This window comes from Pelecanus crispus, chromosome 12, assembly GCF_030463565.1.
Source record: "Pelecanus crispus isolate bPelCri1 chromosome 12, bPelCri1.pri, whole genome shotgun sequence".
NCBI lineage: Eukaryota > Metazoa > Chordata > Aves > Pelecaniformes > Pelecanidae > Pelecanus > Pelecanus crispus.
This window is the reverse complement of record NC_134654.1, coordinates 7,973,485-7,997,866: the sequence shown is the minus strand read 5'-3', so window position 1 is coordinate 7,997,866 and position 24,382 is coordinate 7,973,485. Positions and strand designations below refer to the sequence as shown.

The window sequence follows — 24,382 nt, the reverse complement described above, 5'->3', positions numbered from 1 at the left end:
TGGGTATTGTCGCTGCTCTGTCAGAAAAGGCGTTTGTCACGAACTCTGGGCGGCTTGTTCCTGGAATTTGAGGTGTATGTGTATTGGTGACATAAAATTTAACATATGGGTGAGGCTTCAGAAAGTCAAATTGTAGACAAATAAAGTCAGTATCTGTTGTTTTGCTTAAGATTTAAGATCTGAGGCCCAGTGCTCCTAACTTGGTTCTGACAAAAATGAGCCGGGCTAGAAAAGTTTGAATGTTTATTGTTTCTTAAGCTAGTGTGATTATTTTTAGTGAAGCAGGCTAGAGGGTGCTCTTGCACGTCACTGTTGTTGGCAGATCTGAGGGAGCGGTGGCTGTTGGATGGGGTGAAGGCGGAAAGCAGTGATAAGCAGCTGAGAACAGAACGGGATGTGTCACTGCCTAAGGTTTCTTCCCCAACACAGCTGCGCTGGCACGTTGCACCGCGCAGACACCTCCTTGGGGCTGCACCTTGAGCCCTCAAAGCTGTGCAGGGAGAGGTAGGAACGGCTGAGCAGAGCAAAACCCGGCTGAGCGGAGCAAAACCCGGCCGCGCCGAGGCAGGTGCAGTGCCGCCTGTCCTGTCCCACGAGTTCCCTGGTGCCCTGGTGGGGCTCTCACTATTTCCCTCCTGGGGAAAGAAATGGTGGCTGAAAAAGCTGGTACTTTCACTATTGGGAGCAACAGTTGTAGCTGCCTTTAATGCCGACTCAACTTCCAACCCTGCCTTCTCCCCCAGGCTAAGAGCACTTAATGTCTTCAAACAGTCACTATGCAGCTAGGTTACTAAGTAGACCAGTATTCAAGTAAGCCACAAAACTGCTGGAGCTGTCACCACCTTCACGGCTTTTCCAGCCTGGCAACGATGCTGAACGTTTGTTTTGTTTGTTTTGTTCTTCACAGAACCTGTTCTGTTCTGAACCTGTGTTCTTACATGTTTTTTAAGATAATGAAGACATCTTCTTCACCAGCTGTTTTGCCTTACAGAAAGCTAGTAGGTCAGACAGAGAAAGGGTGGTACTAGTTGGATGGCACGTATGGTTTTTTTAGTTCCTTTTGGTGTAGAGAGAGTTAGTTTAGAGAGGCCTGGGAAGTGATGTTTTGTAAAAGATGTAAACCAAGATGATGGATTAACTATGTCAATGCCCTCCAACTGTTTCTGGTAAGCCCTTTAGCACTGCAGTTTTTCTCAGCAACTGCCTAAAGTTCAGAAGAGTAAGCTTTAATTAGGTTAAAAGAAAAGTAAAAAGCGTAAAAGAAAAAAAATCAGTAACTAGTATATTAAGGATTGAATGAATTTTAGCTCTTCCTGATGTGGTAACATTTGCTGTTAACTTCTTGCACTCTGGTTAAGCAGACTGCTCTTTTAAATACAGGGCCTTAGTTTTAGAGTCATGCTAGGAATATTCCTGCATTTAGAGGAACTGAGCAGGTTTCATATTTAAGTCAGCGCTGCTGGCACTGTGACTAGCTGCTCCTGTTTCTAGGGATTTATTTGTAATACTATGCAAATTAAATGCTTTACTAATGGTCAGTGCTGTTCATAAGACTCAGGCTTTTAGATATACTAGAATTGCTGCTTTTTTTTTTTTAAACAGGTGAGGAAGGTGTCCATAGACAAGTAATCTTTTAACAGACCAACAGCTGAATCAAAAATAAAAGGCACATCTCATGAATCCTACTTCGAATTTATCTTCAGTAGGTGCTCTGTGAGAATTTGGTAGGACTTCATATAATAAAATTGCAAACTAAAGAGAGACAGGACTGCAGATCTGTCAGGAGGTGGAAAACCAAGGGAAGCTATCCCAGCAGAAGGAATGGGTGCTGGTTGTCTGAGCTGGGAACAGCTATGCTCTGCTTCCTTCATCTCTGTTTATGATTTATCCTCCAATACATTTTCTAAGCAGCGAGGCTTTAGTTTTGGAAATTGGTCCTGTATGGAATGCTGGTGGCTTATTTATAAAAACACATCTAGCCCTTGCCAAGCTCAACAATGACTTTATGGAGAAAAGCGTAACAGAGGGCTGCCAATGTAGAAGAGGCATATGATCATTACAGAGCTGAAATGCAACAAAAATAGCTAAACAATTTAAGAGACAGCCAAATAATTTCTGTGCTGGCTCTATACAGCCAAACCCACCTCACTCCCTAAGAAGTAATGCAATTGCTCAAATACCAACAGTTCTAGAGAGAGATGAAAGCTGTGACTGAAGCCAATAGCTCAAGTCTTTGGGGTTTTGAGGCCAGGATTCAGCCAGTGCTGCTTTGCCTAATCTAGAAATGATAATTCCCATTTCCAGGGTAACAAAGAGCTTGTGTGACGTTGTTCCCAGTAGAGGCTGATGCTAATGCTGCTGTAGAAATTGCTTGTGAAGCTGTTGTAATAAAACACAGCTGTCAGAATGCACCCGAAGTTGCAGAAGGGCTTAGAAGTCCACTTCTCCTACTAATATGATGATGTCTGCTGGGACTCTGATGACACCCTGATCCTAGAGAGAGAGATGCACAGTTTTAGCTGTCCTCTGAGCAAATAACCAGTGAAATTCAGTCAAACTGCTCCCGGAAACGCAGCACAACTTGTGCTGATGTATTTGTAGGACGGCCCGTCAGCTGGATGCAGCCTCTCTTGACCTCACCGACTTCCCATGAACTCTGCACATGAAAGGTAAACCCAAGGAAAGTATGTACGGATTTTACATTTTGGGTTTTTTTCCTAAACACCCTTGTGATAAGTATCTGTTCCTGGCGCTGTTGAAGACAGGATGCTGTACTAGACAGACTTACCTAACATTAAGGAGGTGGGGAAGTCTGTTGATTTGTCAGAACTTACGGCGCACAGATGAAGTACCCAAGAAAACTCTCTAAGTGGAAAAGCGTTGCCCTCTGTGACAGCTAGAGCCAGGGGAACGTAAGCTTCTTGCACCTTTATAAAGAATTGGACTTTTGCAGGCTAGGGTTGCTGCCTGTACCAGAGGGCAGGAGTGACATCTGCTTCTGTGACTCTGCCCGTCGGACATAAACTGAAGTGATCCCAGGTCCAGGCACCTTTCAGCAGCAGGATGAGTATTGTCACCCTTGCCTGACATGGCACCCAGCGAGCCATCCTACTGCTCTGCTGCCGCAGTTGTCGAGCAGCAAACATTTGAAGAATGACTGTTCTCCAGGGGCAGTGTCTCAAGTGGATGAAATGGAACAACTTGAACGTGTTCTTATGCATTTAAGACTTTTATCCGGTGGTTCTTGTGCATCGCATCCATCCTGGGTAGAAACTGCCACAGAGGAGTTACGGTGTTGCTATTTGCTTATCGGTTGTGGTAAACATTAAAAGCTCCTCCGAGAAATTTCACGTCACTGAGGTGCTGTTTCATAATGTTGGTTTATAAACCTTTGAGGCTCACCTCTGCCGGAAGCAGGCAGTGATTCACTGGCGGTTCCGCTGTTCGCTCCGCAATGCTCAACACTGCACCCGTATTGACAAACAAGGCTCTCTGATTCCAGACTCTGTGTCTGTGATAACAGCATTTAGTGCTCCATGATATTTTTGGGTTAATATGCTAATGTTATTAAATTAAGAACCCTCTGGGTGTCCAAGTTGTGGAGGCGTCTTAGGAAAGGGTTTTGAAATCAAGGTAGCTGACTGCATTTAGACCTTTTGCATTAAATTTGAGGGAGATGGGATTTTGTCTAGAAACCCAAGAAATCAGGAATGTTTAGGCAACCAGAGCTTGTATGGATCTATTTGTCATGCTCTTCCAAGAATGTTGTTTAGTAAAACTTTGTCAGCTATTTGCCACAGGCTTAACTTCTCAGGTTTCAGTTTTGGGGTAGAAGTTAGAAGGTTTCAAACTCTTTCTTCTGCCCCACTTCTGAGCTTTTACCTAACGCTGAAAGAGCTGGAAATCTGTTCACCTTTCCACAAGATAGCTTTTCTGTTCCTGATACTATTCTGATTACAGCAGCTGGATAAACATCTTTGTACTCCGAGCCAAAAGTCTGCAGAGAACTATGATTTGGCATCTCCAGGGCTGGACTGAATTCTTCTCCATCTGAATGCCAAAAACCCTAAGGACTAACACAGCAGCCCTGGGAAATGGCAGGTCAGAAAGCTGGCTGCTCCGGGGGCTGCAGGTGCCCTCCCAGACACTTCCCCGCATTGCAACGAGCAGAGGAGGGAGTTTCCTGCTCCTGCTGGAGCCGAGCCAGTCACTTTCTCATCATCCATATTCTTAAGTGGAAGAGCAGATGGATCAGTTGCTTCCTAGATACGAACCAAACACGGATGCGTTTGCAGACAGAGCTGCTCTTGTTTTGAAAGGAAGCGTTGGGCTGACCTGTGTGAGGAGCGGCCGGCCCTTGCATCTCTGTAGCAAGGCCAAGTATTCCCCTTGCACCAGCCCCTCAGGTGCCAGCTGCGCGCCGCGCTCTCCCGGCAGCCCATCAGTCAGCGCTTACCAGGCCAGCCGCCACCTTCTTCATTTCTCCCCCCTACATTCTTCTCTTCCTTATTTTGCCACGTTATGTGGATCCCTTTCTGTCTCCTTTGAATCCCACTTGCCTTCCCTAAATGCTAATCCCTGTCCAGCTGAAAAGCAATGTGTTACAGGATCCTTGCGGATCTCTTCAAGCTGCACTCAACAGATGCTCCTGTAACTTCAGATTTTGGCATGATTAAAAAGAAGAGGAAGAGGCCTGTGAGCTTTAAAATAGGTGTGTGGTTGAAGCTGGCATGAAAACAAAAGCAGATATAAGTCACATCCTATTTTTTTCCCCCTGAACCAAAGTAGAATCAAAACATCCTTTTGCTTTGGTCAAATTAAAACAAAATAGATAAACAAAATAAATACTGCAGGGAGTAAACAGAGCTGTTGAGTTGTCACTGGTAACCGCAAGATCAGCAGCAGCGTACGAGATGCAGGAGAGCTGCAGCGCTGACACGCGTGCAGTGCGTTGCCTTGGGTGGCGAACAGCCCCTCACTGTCCATGGGTGACCGAGTCCCAGGCCTAGGAAGGAAAATTAAGCATAAACAGTGCAAACCAACAACCCTGAGTAGGGGGCTATTTTGTAAAGCTTGAGAGTGTGCTGTTCTTACATGAGGGGTTGTTTTTACCAGACCCCTGGAGGGGGGTAGTGTTGCTTGTCCAGCCTCCTGCATCGCTGCACTCTGGGCTCGTGCTGGCTGCTGTCGGAGGGGGATCCCCCTGCGTCCAAGCCCTCGTCTGCTCTGCATCCGCATGGTCTGGACCGACAGTGAACACAGGTTTATGAAAAGCTCAACTTGCTTTCTCCTTCTCTTTCCCCCAGCTCCGAATTGGGCAGAGCCCAAGCCTAGCTGCCCCAGCCAGCGGGAGGTTTGTCCCAGCACCCTGACCCACCCGTGCTCCGCTCCCCATCCAGCCCAGAGGGATGGCACCCGCAGTGGTACGCATCGTGACATGGCCACCGTGCGCGTCCTGCTCCGCAACAGGTGCGGTGAGTGAGCGATGCCCAGCAGGCCTGAGCGCGGAGCAGCGACGCTGCACGGGGGACTCCAAGAAGGATCTGGCCTCGGTGCTACGCTGGAGCGAGTAGTGAGACCCCCACTCCCCAGGGCGTGGAGCAGAGGTAGGGCCGCGGTGGACAGAGGATCCCAAGGGGGATTTGCCCCGGTGGCACAGCCGCCCGCTTGCCCCGCGCTCGGGTCGCTTGCCCCGCGCTCGGGTCGCTTGCCCCGCGCTCGGGTCGCTTGCCCCTCGCTCGCAGGCTGTGCGGGGGCGGGCGAGGGAGGGAGGTGGAGGGAAGGGGCAGCGCCCTGCTGGGAAAGGGGGGCCGGAGAACGCCCAGGGGCTGGCTTCTCCCAGGCGGGAGGGGAGGCAGGCCCCGGGCCGTGCGGGCGCAGGGCGGGTGCGCTGCCAGCAGCGCGCAGGCGGTGGCGGCTCTCGCCGTGCCGGGGGGAGCAGCAGCAGCCGCCGCCGGCGGGGCCCAGCCCTCGGCCGGGGCCGGGGCGGGCCGGGGCCGCCCCCGGGGCCGGGGCGGGGAGAGGCGAGGCGGGCCGGGGCCGCGGCGCCCGGTGCCGAGCCGTGCGGAGCGGAGCGGAGCGGTGGCGGCATGGGAGCGCGGGCGGGCGGGGCGCTGCGGGCCGCCCTGGCGCTGGGGCTGCTGGCGGCGGCGCAGCCCGCACCGCCCGCTCGGCAGCGGCGGGAGGCGGAGGTAGGGCCGGCACCGGCACCGGCACCGGCACCGAGCGCGGGGGGCTGGGGGGCCGGCAGCGGGCACCCGCCGTCCGGCCGTCGAGGGGTGTGCGTGTCCCGGGGTGCCCGGGTGTGCCCGTGCCACGGGGGGGGGTGTGTGTGCCATGGGTGCGTGCCCTGGTGTGCCTGTGCCATGGGGGTGTGTGTGCCCGGGTGTGCCTGTGCCTGTGCCATAGGTGTGTGTGTGCCACAGGTGTGCCTGTGCCACGGGGGGGTGTGTGTGTGTGCCATGGGTGCGTGCCCGGGTGTGCCTGTGCCATGGGGGTGTGTGTGCCCGGGTGTGCCTGTGCCATAGGTGTGTGTGTGCCACAGGTGTGCCTGTGCCACGGGGGGGTGTGTGTGTGTGCCATGGGTGCGTGCCCGGGTGTGCCTGTGCCATCGGTGTGCCAGTGCCATGGGGGTGTGTGTGCCCGGGTGTGCCTGTGCCATAGGTGTGCCAGTGCCACAGGTGTGCCAGTGCCATGGGGGTGTGTGTGCCCGGGTGTGCCTGTGCCATAGGTGTGCCAGTGCCACAGGTGTGCCAGTGCCATGGGTGTGCGTGTGCCCGGGTGTGCCTGTGCCATAGGTGTGTGTGTGCCACAGGTGTGCCTGTGCCACGGGGGGGTGTGTGTGTGTGCCATGGGTGCGTGCCCCGGTGTGCCTGTGCCACAGGGGTGTGTGCGCCCGGATGTGCCCATGCCATAGGTGTGTGTGTGCCTGAGTGTGCCTGTGCCATAGGTGTGTGTGTGTGTGCCTGAGTGCGCCTGTGCCATAGGTGTGTGCGTGCCACAGGTGTGCCTGTGCCATAGGGGTGTGTGTGTGTGCCATGGGTGCGTGCCCCGGTGTGCCTGTGCCATGGGGGTGTGTGTGTGTGCCATGGGTGCGTGCCCCGGTGTGCCTGTGCCATGGGAGTGTGTGTGCCCAGGTGTGCCTGTGCCATAGGTGTGTGCATGCCTGAGTGTGCCTGTGCCATAGGTGTGTGTGTGCCATAGGTGTGCCGGTGCCATGGGTGTGTGTGTGCCCGGGTGTGCCTGTGCCATAGGTGTGTGTACGCCCGGGTGTGCCAGCGCCGTGGGGGTGTGTGTGCCCGGGTGTGCCTGTGCCATAGGTGTGTGTGCTCAGGTGTGCCTGTGCCATAGGTGTGTGTGTGCCATAGGTGTGCCAGTGCCATGGGGGTGTGTGTGCCTGTGCCATAGGTGTGTGTGCCATAGGTGTGCCAGTGCCATGGGGGTGTGTGTGCCCGGGTGTGCCTGTGCCATAGGTGTGTGTGCCTGGGTGTGCCAGTGCCATGGGTGTGCGTGTGCCCGGGTGTGCCTGTGCCATAGGTGTGTGCGTGCCACAGGTGTGCCTGTGCCATGGGGGCGTGTGTGCCCGGGTGTGCCCAGGTGTGCCCGTGCTGTAGGGGGTGTGTGTGCCTGGGTGTGCTCATGCCATAGGTGTGTGCATGCCCCAGTGTGCCCATGCCATAGGTGCGCCCGTGCCATAGGTGTGTGCATGCCTCAGGTGTGCCTGGGTGTGCCCATGCCACAGGTGTGTGCATGCCATATGCGTGTGGGTGCCCTGGGTGTGCCTATGCCATAGGTGTGCCCAAGCCACAGGTGTGTGCTTGCCCACCTGAGGTACGTTCACACCATAGGTGCGTGCCCATGAGTGCCTGACACATGTGCATCCACGCTGTAGCTGTGTGCTGTGGATGCCCGATGCGTGTGCATGGCACAGGCGTGTGCCCGCGGATGGCGAGGGTGAGCCCTGCGTGCCACAGGCGCCTGTGCGCCAGCCACAGCCTTGTGCCCGTGCGCGCTGGTGCTGCGTCCGTGCCAGAGGGGTGCACGTGTGTGGCGCAGGCGTGCGGCCGTGCCCGCTGGAGATGTGCCCGTGCTATGGGCTTGCGCTTGGGGTGCCACAGTGTCTGCTCACGCGTGCTGTACTGGAGGTGTGTCCCCCCGGGTGATGTACACCTGCAGCCTCCCTCCCCTATAGCTCTGACAGCAACTGAAGTCTTGCAGTAGGAAACCTTCCCATCTCCCAGCAAATCAGGATGGGACAAAAGACAGTCTTTCCCCTGCCCTGCCTCTCACCAGGGCTGTCCCCATCCCCTCTGTTTGGGTTTCTTCTGTTTGTCCCCATATCATTGTCACACCATGCTGTCATCCGTTCCTGTTTGTTTTGGGAGGACGAGGCATGAGATTTGGCTGGTGAACAAAGATTAACGTTGAGGATTTTTTTTCTTGTTTAGGTGTTGAGCCAGCGTACATTTGTACAGATTCTTGGTTTTAAACCCCCAGCAAGTCCTGGTGGATTAATTGGGATTTTTCACATGCTCTAAGATGAACAGTGCACATAACTGGTCGGAGGCTGGTTTTAACGTGCAGGCTTCTTATGTTGGGAGATGCTATTTCAAAGAGGTAATGTGCTTGTCCTAGCGTGCACAAACCTCACCCTGGCCCCTCATGCCACCTGGAAGAAAATAAATCTGCGAAGTTCTTCATGCTCAGAAAAATCAATAATTTAAAATTCACTTCAAAAAGAAAACCAGCTCATTGGGGGCGAGAGCTTTAGAAGGTCCAATCTGCCTTTCGATTCCTCACTGGTGACTTCTGAGAACTTTTCCCATGAAGCCTCAGAGCCGGTCCCAGGATCGTGGCAGATCCCAGGCAGGGGCTGCTGGGCAGGCGACTTTCCTGTCTCCCTGCCTCGGTTCCCCCAGCGCGATGTGCTACGCTGGCCAGGGACTTTGGGACAATATACACAACGGAAACGTACAGGGACTGGGGTAAGAAAGCTTGTCTAAATAAACTGAGCAGTTAATTTTGCTTTTAAGAGGAACCCGAAATTCTTACATAACGTGAAATAGTTCTAGTTACTTGTCGCTTTCAGACCACTGCCAGTCTTTGCTTCTAAAGCTTTTTTTATTGCTTTGAGAATAGCCAAAGTTAGCAACAATGGGCTGTGTAAACTTCGATGCAAAAGTCTGAGAAAATGTCTAGTTGGGTTATTTTCCTGGCTTGTGCCCTTGTTTTCACTGCATTTGTATCAACTGCAGCTCCCCCCCCCCCAAAAAAAAAAAAGAAGGAAAGTTTAGAAATTTAATTTGAAACATTTGTACATTAAATCATTTTATCTGCAGGCTCCAGATAGGAGAAAGTCTGATGCTAGATAGCACGTAGTTTGGCAGATCTGGTTTCAGACTGGGTTGTGCTCGGGACAGCAGTTGCGTGTGTGGTAATGCCCGAGTCTCCCTGATCCTGGGGGAATTGTGTAAAACATATGGCACATCAGACCTCACCCTGTGTTGGGAGTGAAGAGCGTGGCCGAGTGCTGCCGGTGCCAAGGACAAAGGACAATAAAGTCCCTGTAGTGATTTGCGTGAGAAGCTACAGGTCTGTTGCGATGGGAAGAAAAAATTGGTTAGAAATTTGAGAAAAGCAGGGAATCGATGCGGAGAGCGAGACTAAGGGACCGAGACATTCTCATTTCAGATTTTGCATTGGATTGGAATGGATTCTCCATTCTCATTTCGGACTTTTTTTTAACTTTTTTTTTCCATCCTGCCCTTCCTCTCCCTCTCTTGCAGTGGTATTTGGCCTCTGACTTCTCTCACTTGGCAACCCAGGGGCTCGCATTTAGCATAGACTCTGAGCTGTATCTGTGCTGAGAAACACTCCAGTGTCCGGATGAGCTCCTTTATGGAGCGGCTGGGCAGTTGGGATGCTGAGCACAGCCTGGCCGGAGTGAGGGTCTCTGGGTACCACCCAGCACGTGGTGGGGCTCGGCATTTGGCTGGGATCCCTGGGTGCTCCTGCTGAAAGGGGCACCCCCACATTTTCCATCTGATTGAAATAAGGGAAAGAAAACTTTCTTCCTGGGAAAAATTCCTGCTGTTCAGCCTCAGTAGGGCAATGCAAGGAGAGGCAGAGGAAGAGGAACTCAGGTGCCACCACCGCTGCAAGGCACTGCTGGGCTCTGCGTGGCTGCGGAGAGCGTGTAAAACCTGTAGATCATGGCTCTGAGTCGCTGCTGACAGCGGGGATGTGGCAAGCGGTTCCAAGGCACCCGGCAGCCCCCGATGTGATTAACAGCCCCGTGAATCACTGCAGCGTGAACAGCCCCGCTTTCTTCCTGGCTCTCCCCCCGAACAATCCCCACTTGTTAGGGTGAATAACACCCGCCAGGCAAGGGGCCGGCGGCAGCTGGGAGCGGGCATGTTGCCTTCCCCCCCCAGTTCGCATCCCGATGGAGGGCGAAGACCAAGCATCTTGTTTCCTTTCTCTCCTTAGACATGAAAGCACAACCAGTCTGCATGACCAAACTGGTTTGTCAGCTGCTCTGGTATTTGCAGGGAAAGGTTTGGCCAAGCCCAGTGTTTTCCCCTGTTTTCCCCAAGTGCTCTGGGTCGCGTTCGGATAGCTTTGGTGCTGCCGGAGCTGTGGCTGGGTGGTGCAGCCCGGCGCTACCCAGGGTGTGGGGTGCTTGGGGTGCCAGGGCAAAGCTGCGAGCTGGTTCCAAACGCAGGGGTGAATTGTACTAATTGCTGATGAGATATTCCTGTATGTAACGCACAAGCAAGCAGAGCGATCTGCCAGCCCCGCAGGCAGGTAGCACCAAGCCCAGTGCATTTCATGGCATTTGTTTCCTTTCAAGTGATGCGATATTTATTGTTCCTGTCCCGTAGCATCCCTCCTGTCCAGGCAGACGGGGAGGCAGGGAGCTAGCTCCGGTTCAGCATCCCAAAGATCTGGGTTACTGAAACCAAGAGGGGTTTTAGTTAAAGCTGCTGCAGTCCTGGCCTGCTCCCCCTGCTTCTCAGCTCCGGAAGATCAAGTGTGAAAACTAAAGGAGCTCGAAAGATGCTGGGCACAGTATTTCCCCAGCTCCACATCTTCAGCGGCAAGTAGTTAATTTCCAGCTAAAGCAGATTTTCAGGAGGGGTAGGTGAGAGAGGAGATTCCTTTGGGACTGGATTAGGCACAGCAGGGGAGCATCGCAGCAGCAAGATGGGGCTTGGGGTTTTAATCAGCCTCTGTCATTACCATACAGAATCAGCTGACATTTCGCTGTCTCCAGTGGGAGGACAACCAAGCTCTGTACTTGCTAATGTCCATTCTTGTGTCTATATATATAATATTTATATAGATACTTATACACGCACTTAAACAAAAGAGACACAGTGACTCTGCCTAAGGGCTTGCGACTGCAGGCAGGAACGTGGCTTGGGAGAGCGGCAAGAAATGAACATTTTTAAATGCCTTGACATCTTCTGAAGGTAGAGCTCGGGCAGGCAGCAACCTGATGGGCAGGAGGAGCTGCTGCTCCTTCTGCAGCTGTGCCAAAATGTGCTCGTCCTGGGGGTCAGCTCTCCTTGTGTCTGTGCTGTGGGGGGAAACTGAGGCTAATTTTCAACCCCTGTGTCCATCTCGGCAATGAAATGATGTGGGATGGAGCCTGGGGCTGCTGGGCACTGGGGCCAAGGACCCGCCCTGGGCTGGCTCGCTGGGCTGCTGTCATCTCCTGCCTAAAACCAAAAAGACCTTGGAGGTGCAGCTTGCGACCGGCATCCTCTGTAACCGTGGCACGGAACACCTGCCCGCCCTTCAGCAGGACGGGATCACTCCCCTCCGCTGCCAGGAGATAGAGGGGAGAGATGGGGTTTGTGTCCCGGCAGAGCAGAAAGGACCACGGTCAACGGGAGCCCAGCCTGAGGCTTCTCTGATGCTTAACTGGTGGAAAGGTGCCAGAAGCTGAGTGTCTGGAGGGGAGGGCAGGCAGGACCGGAGCCTGCCGTCTCTGCGCTCTTCTTATCCCAGCTTCCAGGGAGGGAGGTCTAATTGTATTTGCTGTTGGCTGTCTTCCACCTGGGATGCCTGCGGTTGAGGGCAAGGTGTTTCCTTGGCTTTAGCTCTCAGCAGAGATGATTTCCAGGGTTGTAACCAGCTCCCCATCAGAGCCTGGAGATGGGAAGGGCCCCTCCATCTCCCCCAGACCGTCCTCCTGCTGTCCCTGCTGCAGCCCCAAAGGCTTTTCTGCCCCGGCGCTGGCTCCCGGCCAGCCGGACCTTTCCTCTTCTCCCTCCCTCGCGTGGAGGGGGAGCTGGGCATATTTCATATTAATGCTCAGCTCTTGGTTTCCTGCTGTTTTTCTTTTCCCATTGTATGGAAAAGAGCATTTCCCCATCTGGGGCAGGAGGGAGGGGGTTTTCCCAGCGTGACCAGGCTTTGCATTGCAGCCTCTGGCGAGGTTTAACGGGCTGGTGCTAGCTTCCACCCAGACCTTCCAGAGCCTGGCTGGTCTCTAGGAGCGTGCAGGGCATGGGCAGTGCTGGAAGGGGTCTTGAATTTGGGTTTGGGCACAGGATGCCATGGCATGGGGCTCTTGGGTTACCTTGTCGCCCTGCAAAGTCCCTGGTCCAGGGAACTTGATCTGCTCTGCTGTCTAATAAATACCTTGGGCAGGGGAGGATCAGCACATCCCTCTCCTGTAGCTCTGTGTTTCCAGGACTAACATCACCAAGAGCTCACCATAACCACATCTAGAAAATGTCATAAAATTTCTCCTGGTGGTTTTGCAGCCCGAGAGCTGGTGCCTGTGTGCGAGAACCTCAATATGACACAGGTCAGAAACTACAGGGAAAGTGCCGCTTTGGTCGGACTTTCAAAGCTCAAGGAGATCTGGGCAGGAATAATAAAGCCGCTGGCCTGTGTACATTTTGGTGACGTTCAAGAGCAGCTGCTGTCATAGCCGTTGCTTTTTTGCCACGTGCCCTGACTTGTCCAGATGGGGTTTCAAGCATTCATGAGATCATGGTGGGGAAAAAACATTTTCATGCTTTAAGAATGGGATTGTGTTAGGTTACAGGAGAGGAAACAGCTTCAAGTTGTTATGTTTTAGATCCTAAGTGAAAGCAAAATTGTGGTAGAAAAGGTTTAGACAGTGCCATGCTTTTGAGACCCAGGAATTTCCATCTGGGTGCTTTGTAGCTCACATTTATCTGCGGTGATGTAAGTGCTGGGGATTATCATCCCGTGTCCATATATGTAGCTGGTGTTTTTCTAATTCTGGAGGAGAACATTGTAAAAACACAACAACTGAGAAAGATGGCCAGATACCTTCTCCTCTCCAGACTACTCTCTCAGGGCTACCAAACCTCCCTGCTGCCCTGTCCTCATGAGGCTCCCCCGTCCCCGTATCCTCCTCCTCCCCTGTGTGGGCATCCCGAGTCGCTGCTCTATTTTGCCTCCTGGTACCCATGTAAAGGAGGGGGTTATCCCCGTATGGCTGGGGAGATGGCATGTCCACGCTATACGGTCCATCCCCAGGCAGAGATGTTGCGACTTCAGCCCGCAGACAAACCGATGCTCTGTCCTGCTGGTGTGATTCTTACTCCTGATCTGTTCTGACTCACTGGGACTGGGTGACTCTGGCCACGCTCGGGCTTTTTCTGCGGCAGCCTGATGCTGCTACAAGATGGTGCTACCTCCGGCCAAGGTAGGCAGCTGGTAAATGTGTTCAGTGGGAAACAGGGCCAAATTTTTTGTCTGGGGCTGGATGAGGAGTATGTCTCAGCAGGAAGCCATGCCGGTCCTTGCTGCGCTGCAGCTGGAGAGGGATCCTCTGCGTAGAAGGGGTGTAAAGGAGGAGATCAATTCGGCAGCTGGAGGAGATGAGGTTGGGGAAGGAGGTGGGGAGGGCTTCCAAAAGGGCGAGCGGCAGGCAGAACACGTGGGAGGTGCCTGCCCTGCCCGCGGGGAGGTGGCGGGCACAGAGGATGATGTGTTTGGGGATGACATGAAGATGACTGTTAATGGCGAGCGGAGGGTTTGGGCAGGAGCAGGAGAGGGAGAGGCCCTGGCGCACCCTGGGGCTGCCATATCCACAAACCATTCCCGCTCCCCACCAGGCGACCGGCAAAGCGCAGCCGGCTGGGCGCTGCCCGGGCCCAGGAGGGATGCTGGTGGGGGATTGCCCGCCGGAGGTGGACAGTCAGGACTAGCGTGGAGTGCAGGTTAACACCAACCCTCTTCTTCTCCCTGCCCTCTCACCCATCAATTACCCAGATGAGCAGGGAGGGAAGAGGCTTTAAAAGCACAAGGCTCTGCAGCGGACAGCAGCCGTGCTGCCCCAGGACAGTCCATAGCGGTCCTGGTGCTCAGCCCACCTCTCCTTTGGGATGTGGGAAATGAAGCAGCCACTTTCACTTTTTATTCCTCATTACTTTAACTCTGGTTCTGTTACACTAACAGGATGCTGGGCGGCTTGTTTGTCTCCTGCAGACATCCCCGGCGGCGGGGAAGGCGGGTGTGGAGCATTCCTGCGACCGTGGCTATTAACTTCTCTGAAAGCTGGGGGCACAGGCTGGGCAGAGGGAAGCCGTTTATTTTCTTTAACGTGCAATTTATGTGTTGGAGCAAGTTCAGAGCGACAATCTCTGTCCATGTAAATGGCCGATAAGAAGAAGAATGGTTTGGCAGAGCAGATTGCCCCTGGAGTGTCTCTGCTTTGCAGCAGCACATCCTGCGTGGGGATGGGGGGGGCTGCAGCCTGACCCCATCTCACCCCACCCTACTCATGTCCACAGCACTGTAGCCTTTATTTTTATCATTGCGTGAAGCCAAGGTGATTAGAGGTGTGGGTTTGGTAGCTTCTGGCTGCGGATGACATGTCAGCAGGGGTTTTTTGACCTGTTGATAGCAATGTTTCCTCCTACGCCTCCATCATGTCATGGCCAAAAACCCAAGAGCCATCAAAAGTGGTGAGGAGGAGACACACATAAACCTGTATGAGCACAGGAGGTGCAGCTGCTTGGGGTGCAGAAGTCTCAGGAAAAAAATAACTGGGCATTTCTGCACAGCGCCGGGTTTGCTGCACTGTTTCCCATCTCATGGCCTTCTTCCCCACCGCCCCCCTAAGCCAACATGTGCAAACGCCTGCCTGTACTCTGAGCTGCGCCTCTCCCATGTCTCTTCTTGCAGCTCTTCCTGGAGAAATACGGCTACTTCGGCGAGCCAGGGGCCAGCACGCACAGCCCCGCCGAGTTCACGGAGGCGGTGAGGTATGAGCCTTTTATTTAAAGTTGCAGCAGAAATGCAATGTGGGAGCTGCTGGTGCTTGGGGGGTCTTTGCACAGCTGGGGCTGGTTTTTTGCAGCCAGTGGGTCTTTTTGCAGCTGGGAGCTCTCTCTCGCATGGTCTGATGATAAAGCACAACTGGTCCTTTTTGGAAACGCCAGTCCGTACCCAGCTCCCACAGCTGGATGCCGGCTGCTGGCAGCCCAGCGCCTCACTGTGCTGCTTTATTTGCCTTTTATGGCCCGGTGCTCCCCTTACAATAATATCTGCGGCGAGGCCAAGGTTGGGGACGGCTGGGAGATGTCAGGGGGCTGAGCTGACAGCCCCTGCTTGGACTTCTGTCGAGGTCACATTGGATCTGGGACCATCCCTGGCCTGACCATGGGCGAAGTCAAGTGCAAAGTCAAACAACGGGAGTTAAAAACTGGGAAAGGCATTTTTTAGGCTCCCCTGTCTACTTTTGCCCTGCTAGGAGATGGCTCACTGCTCAGAGGTGGTTGCAGAGGCAAATTCTTCTTGTTTTATCACCTGGATGCATTCCTGATGGTGGGGCACAAAGCTCGCTGGGTGAAAGCCCTGGCTCAGGTCAAACACCCGGCACAAGCACAACTGAAACCCCTGGGGGGGTCTGGCTGGGGGTGCTGACATCTCCCTTTTCCAGGGACTTCCAGAGGGTGACCCACCTCCCGCTCAGCGGGGTCCTGGATGCCCCCACGCTCCATCAGATGGCTCTGCCACGGTGTGGCACAGGCGACGGGGAGAGCCGCGCTGCCCGGGCACGTGGGGCATCTGCCACCCGGCGCCGCAGGCGCACCACGCAGCACGGTGAGCATCAGCGCCGGGGGCCCAGTGGGGTTTGGGTTGCTGGGGTGCTGGGAGTCCAACTCTTTCATCCTGGCTCCTGGAGACGCTGCTGTGGATGGGAGGTGCAGCCCCTCTGGCACAGCGGCCATCCCAGGACCTGCCTGGGCTTTGCACCACTTTATTTTTAAACCTTTTTTTTCAGTTGTTCTGTATGGCTTGATGTCAGCAATTATTAGAGAGATGCAACTCCTACTTATGGGGAAATTTGGCTTTCCGGGGTGGTTTTACTGCTGTGGAGGGAGCCAGGGCATCTCCCAAGAAGCTCTCAGGTCACTGTGGCCCTGGGTGCAGCTGTGGTGGCATGATCTGGAGGGCAGAGCCTGGCATACAGTGAAGTTATCTCCAGGCTGATATCTCCTGCTGAGCTTTGAGATTTCTAATGTGTGTTAATCACCCAGCAGAAACCACAAAACCTGCTGGTGCTGGGGTGCCTGGCCACAGGGAGTTGTTTCACCCACATTAAGGGGTTTAACTCTGCTCCGAGCAACCTCTCTTGCTCCCGTGTGTCCAAGACTGGGCCTCTTGTCTCTCATGAGCTGCCTCCTGGGCTTGTGGATGAGTAACTGGATTCCTAGAGAGCAAGAGGGCTGGGACCAGCTGCACTCAGGACATGGGAAAAATGAAAGAGAGATTAAGAAAGGGCTCTGTGCCGTGTCGGGCTGTCTCTGCATCTGGCAGGGCTGGTGATGGACAGCCCCAGGAGACAGCCCCATCGTCCTCCTCCTGCCTCTGGCTTTCCTTCCAAAACCCTGACATGCAGCATTGCCCTTGCAGGCACCATCCTGGACAGAGGGTCTGCCGGGCGCCGGGCAAGAGGGCAATGAGGCAGAGCCGGGAAGGGCATGCAGCAGGAGATGGGCGAACAGAAGCAGCCTATGCTCTGTGGCTCGCAGGGCTCCTTTTTGGGGATCGTGGTCCATGGGTGGGTGGCAAGAGATGGCCAGTGGCTCTGAGCCCAAGCTGGGAAGGGCTCTGTGTGGCACTGGTTATTGCTTCGGTGGCCTGGTGCTGGCAGATCCCCAGTGGCAGCAAGCTGGGGTGCAGCCGGCGGCAGCACCGGCAGGCAGCGGGGATGGGAACAACGCCATATTGGTGCCCGCAGGCTGGAGGGTAGGGAAGGGCTGCCCGCACGGTTGGCGGCACCAGCCAGGAAGGCCGGAGGCTTTGTGCTAAGTTGGCTGTTTATCCTACTTGAAGCAGGAAGCTACTGCAGCTGAGCCAGCAAAGTGCTTTGTTATCCAGCCCTCTTCCAGCAGGACCTTTGCCAGGCAGCCACTGTGTCCGTCATCCCATCGGCTTTGGGCAACTCTCACACCCCGGCACATGGCCAAAAGCCAACCCCGGTTGAGCTTTCGCTCCCAGCTGGGTTAGCCTGGCAGTGGTGGCCAGCGCGGGGCTGGGGAGGGTGTCCGTGCCGCTGCTCCAGGGCTTGGTCCCAGCCCAGCGGTGGAGATCGGCTCCCTGCGCGGGATGGGGTCTGGTGCATCCGCCCCTCTCTGTGCCTCTAAACAAAACTTCCTCTCTGCAGTCAAAGCCCAAGGCTTTCTGCTCTCTGGGAAGGTTTGGGGACAGGTCCTGTTTGCCTCTGGAAAGGGACTGGGTTTGGAAATCAGGGTCTGCAGTGGAGGGCACTGGAAGAGGACTTATTTCTAGCTGCCTTGCTGGGCTTTACCAGCCAGCAGAGCTGGCCAGGAGCTCTGTTGGCTGGCAGGTCCTCAGCCAGACCGCGTGTCAGGCAGCGTGGGTCCTGGATTTTCCCTCAGGGAACTCCCTGCCTGCTATTGTCCCGGGCTCAATGGCTGTGTGCAGTGCCCAGCCCTCCTCTTCCTGAGAGCCGGTTGCCTTTGCCTCACCCAGCCCTGCCCGCTGGTGCCATCCATCCTCCTCTGGTGGGAGATGCTCTTTCCAGAGCCTCCTGCTCCTGCCTGCTGGTCCCATCCATCCTTCTCCGCTGGGAGACGCTTTGCCTCCGTGGAGGGAAGGACGGGGTACTGGGGCTTTATCCTAGGACTGCAGCCATCCAGGCAGGTACTAGGCTCTGCCACGCAGGGTTTGTCCTGGGCACTGGGAAGTGCAGCCGTGTCCCATTGGAGTTGGCAGCTGTTGTTGCACTGACGAGCAGGGGGGGACAGTTCTGCCCCTGAGGGGTGACCAGCTGGCCCGGAGCCTCCCCTGCCATGAGCTGCTCAGAAACTGGGGGGGAAGGAAGCAGAGCTGGTGGGGCTTGTCTCTGTGGCCAGGGTGGGTGAGCTGGGATGGGATGTCTGCCAGCTTTGCTGAGCGGCTTGGCTCAGACCCACAACAGTGAGCCCCGGCATGGTGCCGGCTCCGTTCCCCCTGTTTCCCCACACATCTGGAGCAGGCACAGTTGCTGGACATCTGTCACCGCTCCCGTGCCTCGGCACTGGCTCTGGCACCTGCATCTTCCCAGCACGGCCCCACGGCTTCTCTCCTGGTCTCAGACACCCCTGGCCAGGCATAATCACAGGGCCCTGGGGTCGCCGCAGCTGCCAGGGGGTGCTGGAGGAGGAAGAGGGGGCTGTGATGCTGTGCAGTGGCTGTGGGAACATGTGTCTTTGCACCCCTGAGTGGTGGGAGGAGTGTGGGGAGCTTAGGGAGATCTCATGGGCTTGTCCTCTTTGTCATTGTCACCATCTGTGCCGGTGGCATCGGGGCTGTGTTGCCCCTGGAAGGACAGAGCGTTTAAGGAAGCCGTGGGCAGTAGGATCCTCGGTGGTGGTAAAATGATGCTTTTAAAAGGAATGGTGAACAGTGGTCTGTCCCTGCTGGGATATTCCCAGCTGGGCTTCCAGGCAACATCTTCTGCAGGTAGAAATGGTCAGGGTGCCCTTAAAAATGGTGAAAATACAGCCCCGACCACTGGGGACCTGGCCTCCTTTTCCTTGCCTTGGCTCAAATTCAAATTCAAATTACACATACAGGGGGTAAAAGAAAAGAGATCCCCTAAAAAACCCAAATAGGGCTGGGACTCAGGGAGGGAGTTCAGGGGAGACAGGAAAGAGCCCCCTCTCACCAAGGGAGCTTTGGGTGCTGGGGAGCCCGAGCCCTGCACACACACCTCCTGTGGCCCCCAGTTTTGGTGTCCCTGCAGCATCTGGGCTTGTTGCAGAGGGTGCAGAGGCACCACAGGGACCAACCGCAGGGACCGACCGCAGGGACCGACTGCAGGGCTCTGCTGCAGCTCCCCCTGGTAGAAACAGGCACTTGCCCTCCCCTCCTATGCTTGCCGGCCAGCTGGATGGAGCCCTGGCCATCTCTGGGGTCTCTGGGCATGCGATGGAGATCAGCATCCTGGTGGTCAATGCTCTTCCTTCCTGGCAATATGTTTCAAACCCAACTGTTCTCACTTTGAGGATTGGCTCTTTTTTCCCCTCTGGCTGGTGCCCAGCTCTTGGCAAATCTGCCTTAACTGGGCTACAGTCCCACATCCCTATCCCCGCAGTCCTATTGTGCCCCCAAGGTGGTGCTGAGAGCCCTTCCCACTCCTTTTGCCTTTGGGCCCCTTGTTTTCAGAGGTGGCTTTGCTTTCTCTCCCTGAAAGCCAGTCCCTCATCTGCATCTTCTGGGTGTGAAGCTTGATTCAGGCAGGATCCCTGCAGGTCAGGGACCTGTGCTGGATTTGGCCCTGGAGACAATGATGAGGCAAGGGGGGGGGGTGTCAAACTGGTGCCCCAGCTTCTCCTCTCCTCAAACAGGTTTTGGCTACTCTCTTAGGTTTGGTTGCAGCTCCAGCTTTGGGAATCTGGGGTGGGACCTGATGGTGACACCTGCAGAGAGATTTCATTTGTTCTGCTGCCAGTGCAGGGTGCCGAGGCTGCTGATGGGACATCTGGGTTGACTTTCAGCTTCGGATTGGGAAAGCCATGGCATTTCTCAGCACTGGGAAGCTTTCCTCCACCTGAGCAGCCCCTGGGTGGAAGAACAAGTCCAAGTCCCCATCGTCAAGCTAAGCTTGCCCCTCTTGCAGGCGGGAGATGGTACAAGCGGCACTTGACCTACCGGGTGGTGAACTGGCCCTCCTACCTGCCACAGCACGAGGTGCGCCTGGCTGTGAAAGCCGCCTTCGAGCTCTGGAGCAATGTGTCCTCGCTGGTGTTTTGGGAGGCACGGGATGGCCCGGCTGACATCCGCCTGACCTTCTTCCATGGGGACCACAACGATGGACTCAACAACGCCTTCGATGGACCAGGTGCTGGTTGCTTCCCCCTTGTAAGCTTCTCTTTTACAATGTGGGCTCTTCCCCGGCAGGGAGGAGGGCTGGGGCGGCGATGGGCTGAGGGTGGTGAAGGCGAGGCTCTGCCCCGGCAGTCCCTCTAACCAAGGGCACCTCCCAGTTTGCACCAGTTTGGTTTCTGATTTGGTGTCCTCACTCCCAACTCTGCAACTGGGGTCTGCCAGTGGGGCAGTTGAGATGCTCATTATAGGATCATGCTGATGGCCTTCGAGGAGCCCTCCCCAACCTGACAGCATCCTCCAAACTTGAGCTCATTCCTTCCAGCTGAGCCTTTCTGCACAGCACTATCAGACACGCTCAGGTTTTCTCTTCTCAGGCTTTTGCCTGGCATGGGTCACTGCAGTGGCTTCAGTCCCTGGTCTGAGCCCAGGGCAAGAAACCGAACTCATAAACCACAGAGCAGACAAACCCCCCTGTGCTCAGGAGCAGAAGGCAGAACTGGTTTGGGGTGCACTTGCTGTGGGAAGCTGCTTTCTCAGGAGACCTCCCAAAGAGCTAAAATTGATGCATATTTAAGCAAACCAGAGCTGCATGTGCTCCCCCCGCCCCTTGGCTTGTGGCTGAGGTCCTTTCCTGCCTCACGGTCCCTGATGGCTCTCGTGTCCCCAGGAGGTGCCCTGGCTCACGCCTTCTTCCCCCGGCGCGGAGAAGCCCACTTCGACAGCGCCGAGCGCTGGTCCCTGCGCAGTGGCAAAGGGCGCAACCTCTTCGTTGTGGTGGCCCACGAGGTCGGCCACACGCTGGGGCTGGAGCACTCCCCTGTCAAGAGTGCCCTGATGTCTCCCTACTACAAGAAGCTCAGCAAGGATTTTGTCCTCAGCTGGGATGACATCTTGTCCATCCAGAACTTGTACGGTAAGCCTGGCTTCCCTGAGCATCCCTCCATTCCTCTGGGGCTGTTCCCTGGGACGGAGAGCGAGGAGCTGGGATAAGAGCAGGTCTCTGCAAGGGGAGAGGACTACATGCAGGGGTCACAGTGGAGATGGGCCCCATCCCTTTGCAGCTGGGGAGGAAGATGCGGTAGAGCATGTGGGATGGGTACCAGGTCCTCCAGGGCAGGGAAGGTTGGACTTGTTATCCGCTTGTTTGCAACGAGGGAAATGCTGGTGCATGTTTTTTGGGGGTACCAAGGGGTCTTTGCCACCACCGTGTAGAGGGGGACAGGAACCAGACAGTGGGACAAGGAGTGTTTGGAGCCCTGGGACGGATTCCCCCACCCTGTGCTCACGCAGTGTTCTGGGGAAAGCTGTTTCCCTGCCTCTTCTCCACAACTCATGGCTCCCTGCTCCATCCCAGGGAAGCCCTCCAAGGGCTCGGCTGTCCAGCTCCCAGGAAAGGTCTTCACTCACTTCCAGGACTGGAGCACAGACCTTTACGGCAGGGACCGGCAGCAGAAGAGCCTCAGTGCCTATTACTGCCACTCCTTCTTCGACGCCATAACCTCTGGTGGGTGTTGATCGGTGCAGCCCTCTCCCAAAACACGCACCCCTACACCTCACCCCAGCACTGCAGCAGCCTGTTTCTACTCTGATAAGCTCCAGCGATGGGAAAGGTGGGTTTGGCTGGTCCACAGCCCCATATGTGTTCCCGGCGCTGGTGGCATCACCGGTGCACTTCGCTGCTGCAGAGTGGAGCATCTGGAGGACATAACGATGGCTTGGTGTATTGGGAGACAGGAAAACATCCTAAAACTTGGGCTGTGGCAAGGCTTATTTGCTGCAGGAGCTCAGTCGTGAAGGATGAGCCTTGAGAGGGAGCTGTGGTCAGCTTTTATCCTCTCCAGGCTGCAGTGGAGGCAATGAATTATGAAAGCAGAGAGGGTGGCTGGAAAGGCAGAAGAGAGCCTCCAAAACCCAAGCATCCCTGAAACACTGCGGAGCTGCATGGGGAGGAGAGGAGAACTGGGGAGTGGTGGCTGGGAGGTGGGATGAGACGTCTTTCCTCTTTCCTGAGACCCCCTCACTCCTCCCTCTGCCCTGCAGACGCGGATCACAACCTCTACATCTTCAAGGGCAGCCACTACTGGGTGGTGCCGGCAAGCGGCAATGCCAGTGACCCGCGGCCCCTGCAGACGCGCTGGCCTGGCCTCCCTGCCGGCATCGATGCCTGCGCCTGGTCCCAGCTCAGCGGCAAGTTTTACTTCTTCAAAGGTACGTGAGGCAGGGGCAGGAGAGCTCCCCTCGGGGCTGCCACCGCTCCTGCCTGCTGGTGTGGCTGTCCGGGTCCGGCTGGAGCACCCTCTCCTGCCCATGTCCCCTCTCTCCTCCCACTGGTCCCGTCCCAGGGCTGAGCTGGGGCATCACTGGGTCCCGTGTGTGCAAAAACCCACAGGAGCTGTGGGCTCTGTGTCTACCATGGATTAACCATATGGCCTTGGGCGTATTGCCCTGGCAGCCTGCCTCACCCCCTCGTGCCTCAGTTTCCCCATTAGCCCATTCAGGAGAGCCTGTGTTTGAAAATAAAACCAGATACATCAAACCCTTTAGGATCCTTGGGAGAAAACACTCCCCAAGGACATGTGGCCACAGGGGAGCTGAGATGAGTGTGGCATTTTCATGGTGCACGCGGTTCCCTGCACTGTGCCCGGGGCTGAGCTGCCACGGGGAGATGAAATGCCACCCGCAAGCTGCCCGGTGGCATGCTGCAGCCAGATGGGTAGAGGAAGGTCAAACCAGGCAGCCTGGCTGCCAGGGTCAGCCCCAGCTTTTAATGGAAACCAGTCACCGGCTCTTCAGAAAGGGGGCTTTGTTGCTCCGGCTGGGTGAGAGCCAAAAGCCCCTCTCCCTCCCCAGCCCTTGGCCGCTCCCTCCCTCCCCGGGGCTGGGTCAGGCCGTGGCTTGCGAGCAGAAAGGGGCTTTTGTCTGCCTGCTTCGTGGGGCCGGGGCTCTGTGGGAACAGCCGAGCGCTCGGCCCCGATTACAATTCCCACTGCTGCAGTGCTGGTCTCAGGTGTCCCACCCCAGAGGGGTCTGGGTCCGTCTGTCCCACTCGCTGTGCAGGAACAGGAGGGAGGTTTGCAAGGAAGCAGAATGGGTTAGCGGATGGTGTGGTGGCCTTACTTTGTCCATGGTGGTCCCTTTCCATGCCTTTGAGCCCCTGAGCTACTGTGCCTCGGTTTCCTCCCAGCCTGGTCCATGGGGCAGCCCTGTGGTGGTGCCAGTTGGGTCACCAGTGGGATGAATGGCACAGACCCATCTCTCGAGCTGCAAGGCTGGCCCCATGGCCAAGTCCTTCCATGTCTCCTGGACCTGGTCCTGCAATGGACCCAGTTGGGGTGGGCTCTAACCCCTCTCCCTGGCTCTTCCCAGGTGGCCGATGCTGGTGCTACATGGGCTCCACCTTGGAGGCAGGTTTCCCCCAGAAATGCAGCGCCCGTGGCCTCCCGCGGCACCCTGACACCGCGCTCTACTTCCAGCAGCTCCAGCGCCTGGTCCTCTTCAAAGGACCCAAGTATTTCGTGGTGAGCGAGGAGACCCTTGCCATGGAGCTCTACTACCCCCGCAGCCTGCAGGACTGGGAGGGCTTGCCCCCCGGCACCGCAGGCGCACTCACCCACCGTGATGGCTTCATCTACTTCTTTCGGGATGACCAGTACTGGCAATTTGACCAGGTCAAGCTGCAAGTGGTGGCCACTGGCAAATGGGCCACCCAGCTGCCCTGGATGGGCTGCTGGGATGCAAATGGTGGGCAGGTCCTCTTCTGAGCAGAGAGTGCCAGGATGAACCAGGGCGGGGCTGAACCCCACTTCACTCGCCGCTGCCCAGATCCCCCTTTATTTGACTCTGGATTCCTGTCCGGGGACGGTTCGTCAGGCACCGGCAGGTCGGGGCTGCCTGCGGATGGCTGGAGCCGTGGGTCGGTGGAGCTGTGCCCCGGCGCAGCAGGGATGCAGCCGGGACAGGGCAGCCATCAGCCCAGGCGGGTCTGCCACGGCCAGGTGGGCTGGAAGCTCTGGGAGACAGTATTTTTCTTTAAAAGACCACAAAAAAA

General features: G+C 55.8%; 1 protein-coding gene across 1 annotated transcript; it reads left to right on the top strand.

Annotated features, from left to right (window-relative positions):
* Positions 1-6,089: 6,089 nt before the first annotated feature.
* On the top strand, positions 6,090-24,095 carry MMP28 (matrix metallopeptidase 28). The gene is made up of 8 exons (XM_075719414.1): positions 6,090-6,191; positions 15,178-15,257; positions 15,935-16,098; positions 20,126-20,347; positions 21,002-21,247; positions 21,689-21,838; positions 22,375-22,542; positions 23,701-24,095. Exons 1-8 carry the CDS (start codon positions 6,090-6,092, stop codon positions 24,093-24,095), a joined length of 1,527 nt encoding a protein of 508 aa, XP_075575529.1.
* The last annotated feature ends 287 nt before the right edge of the window (positions 24,096-24,382 follow it).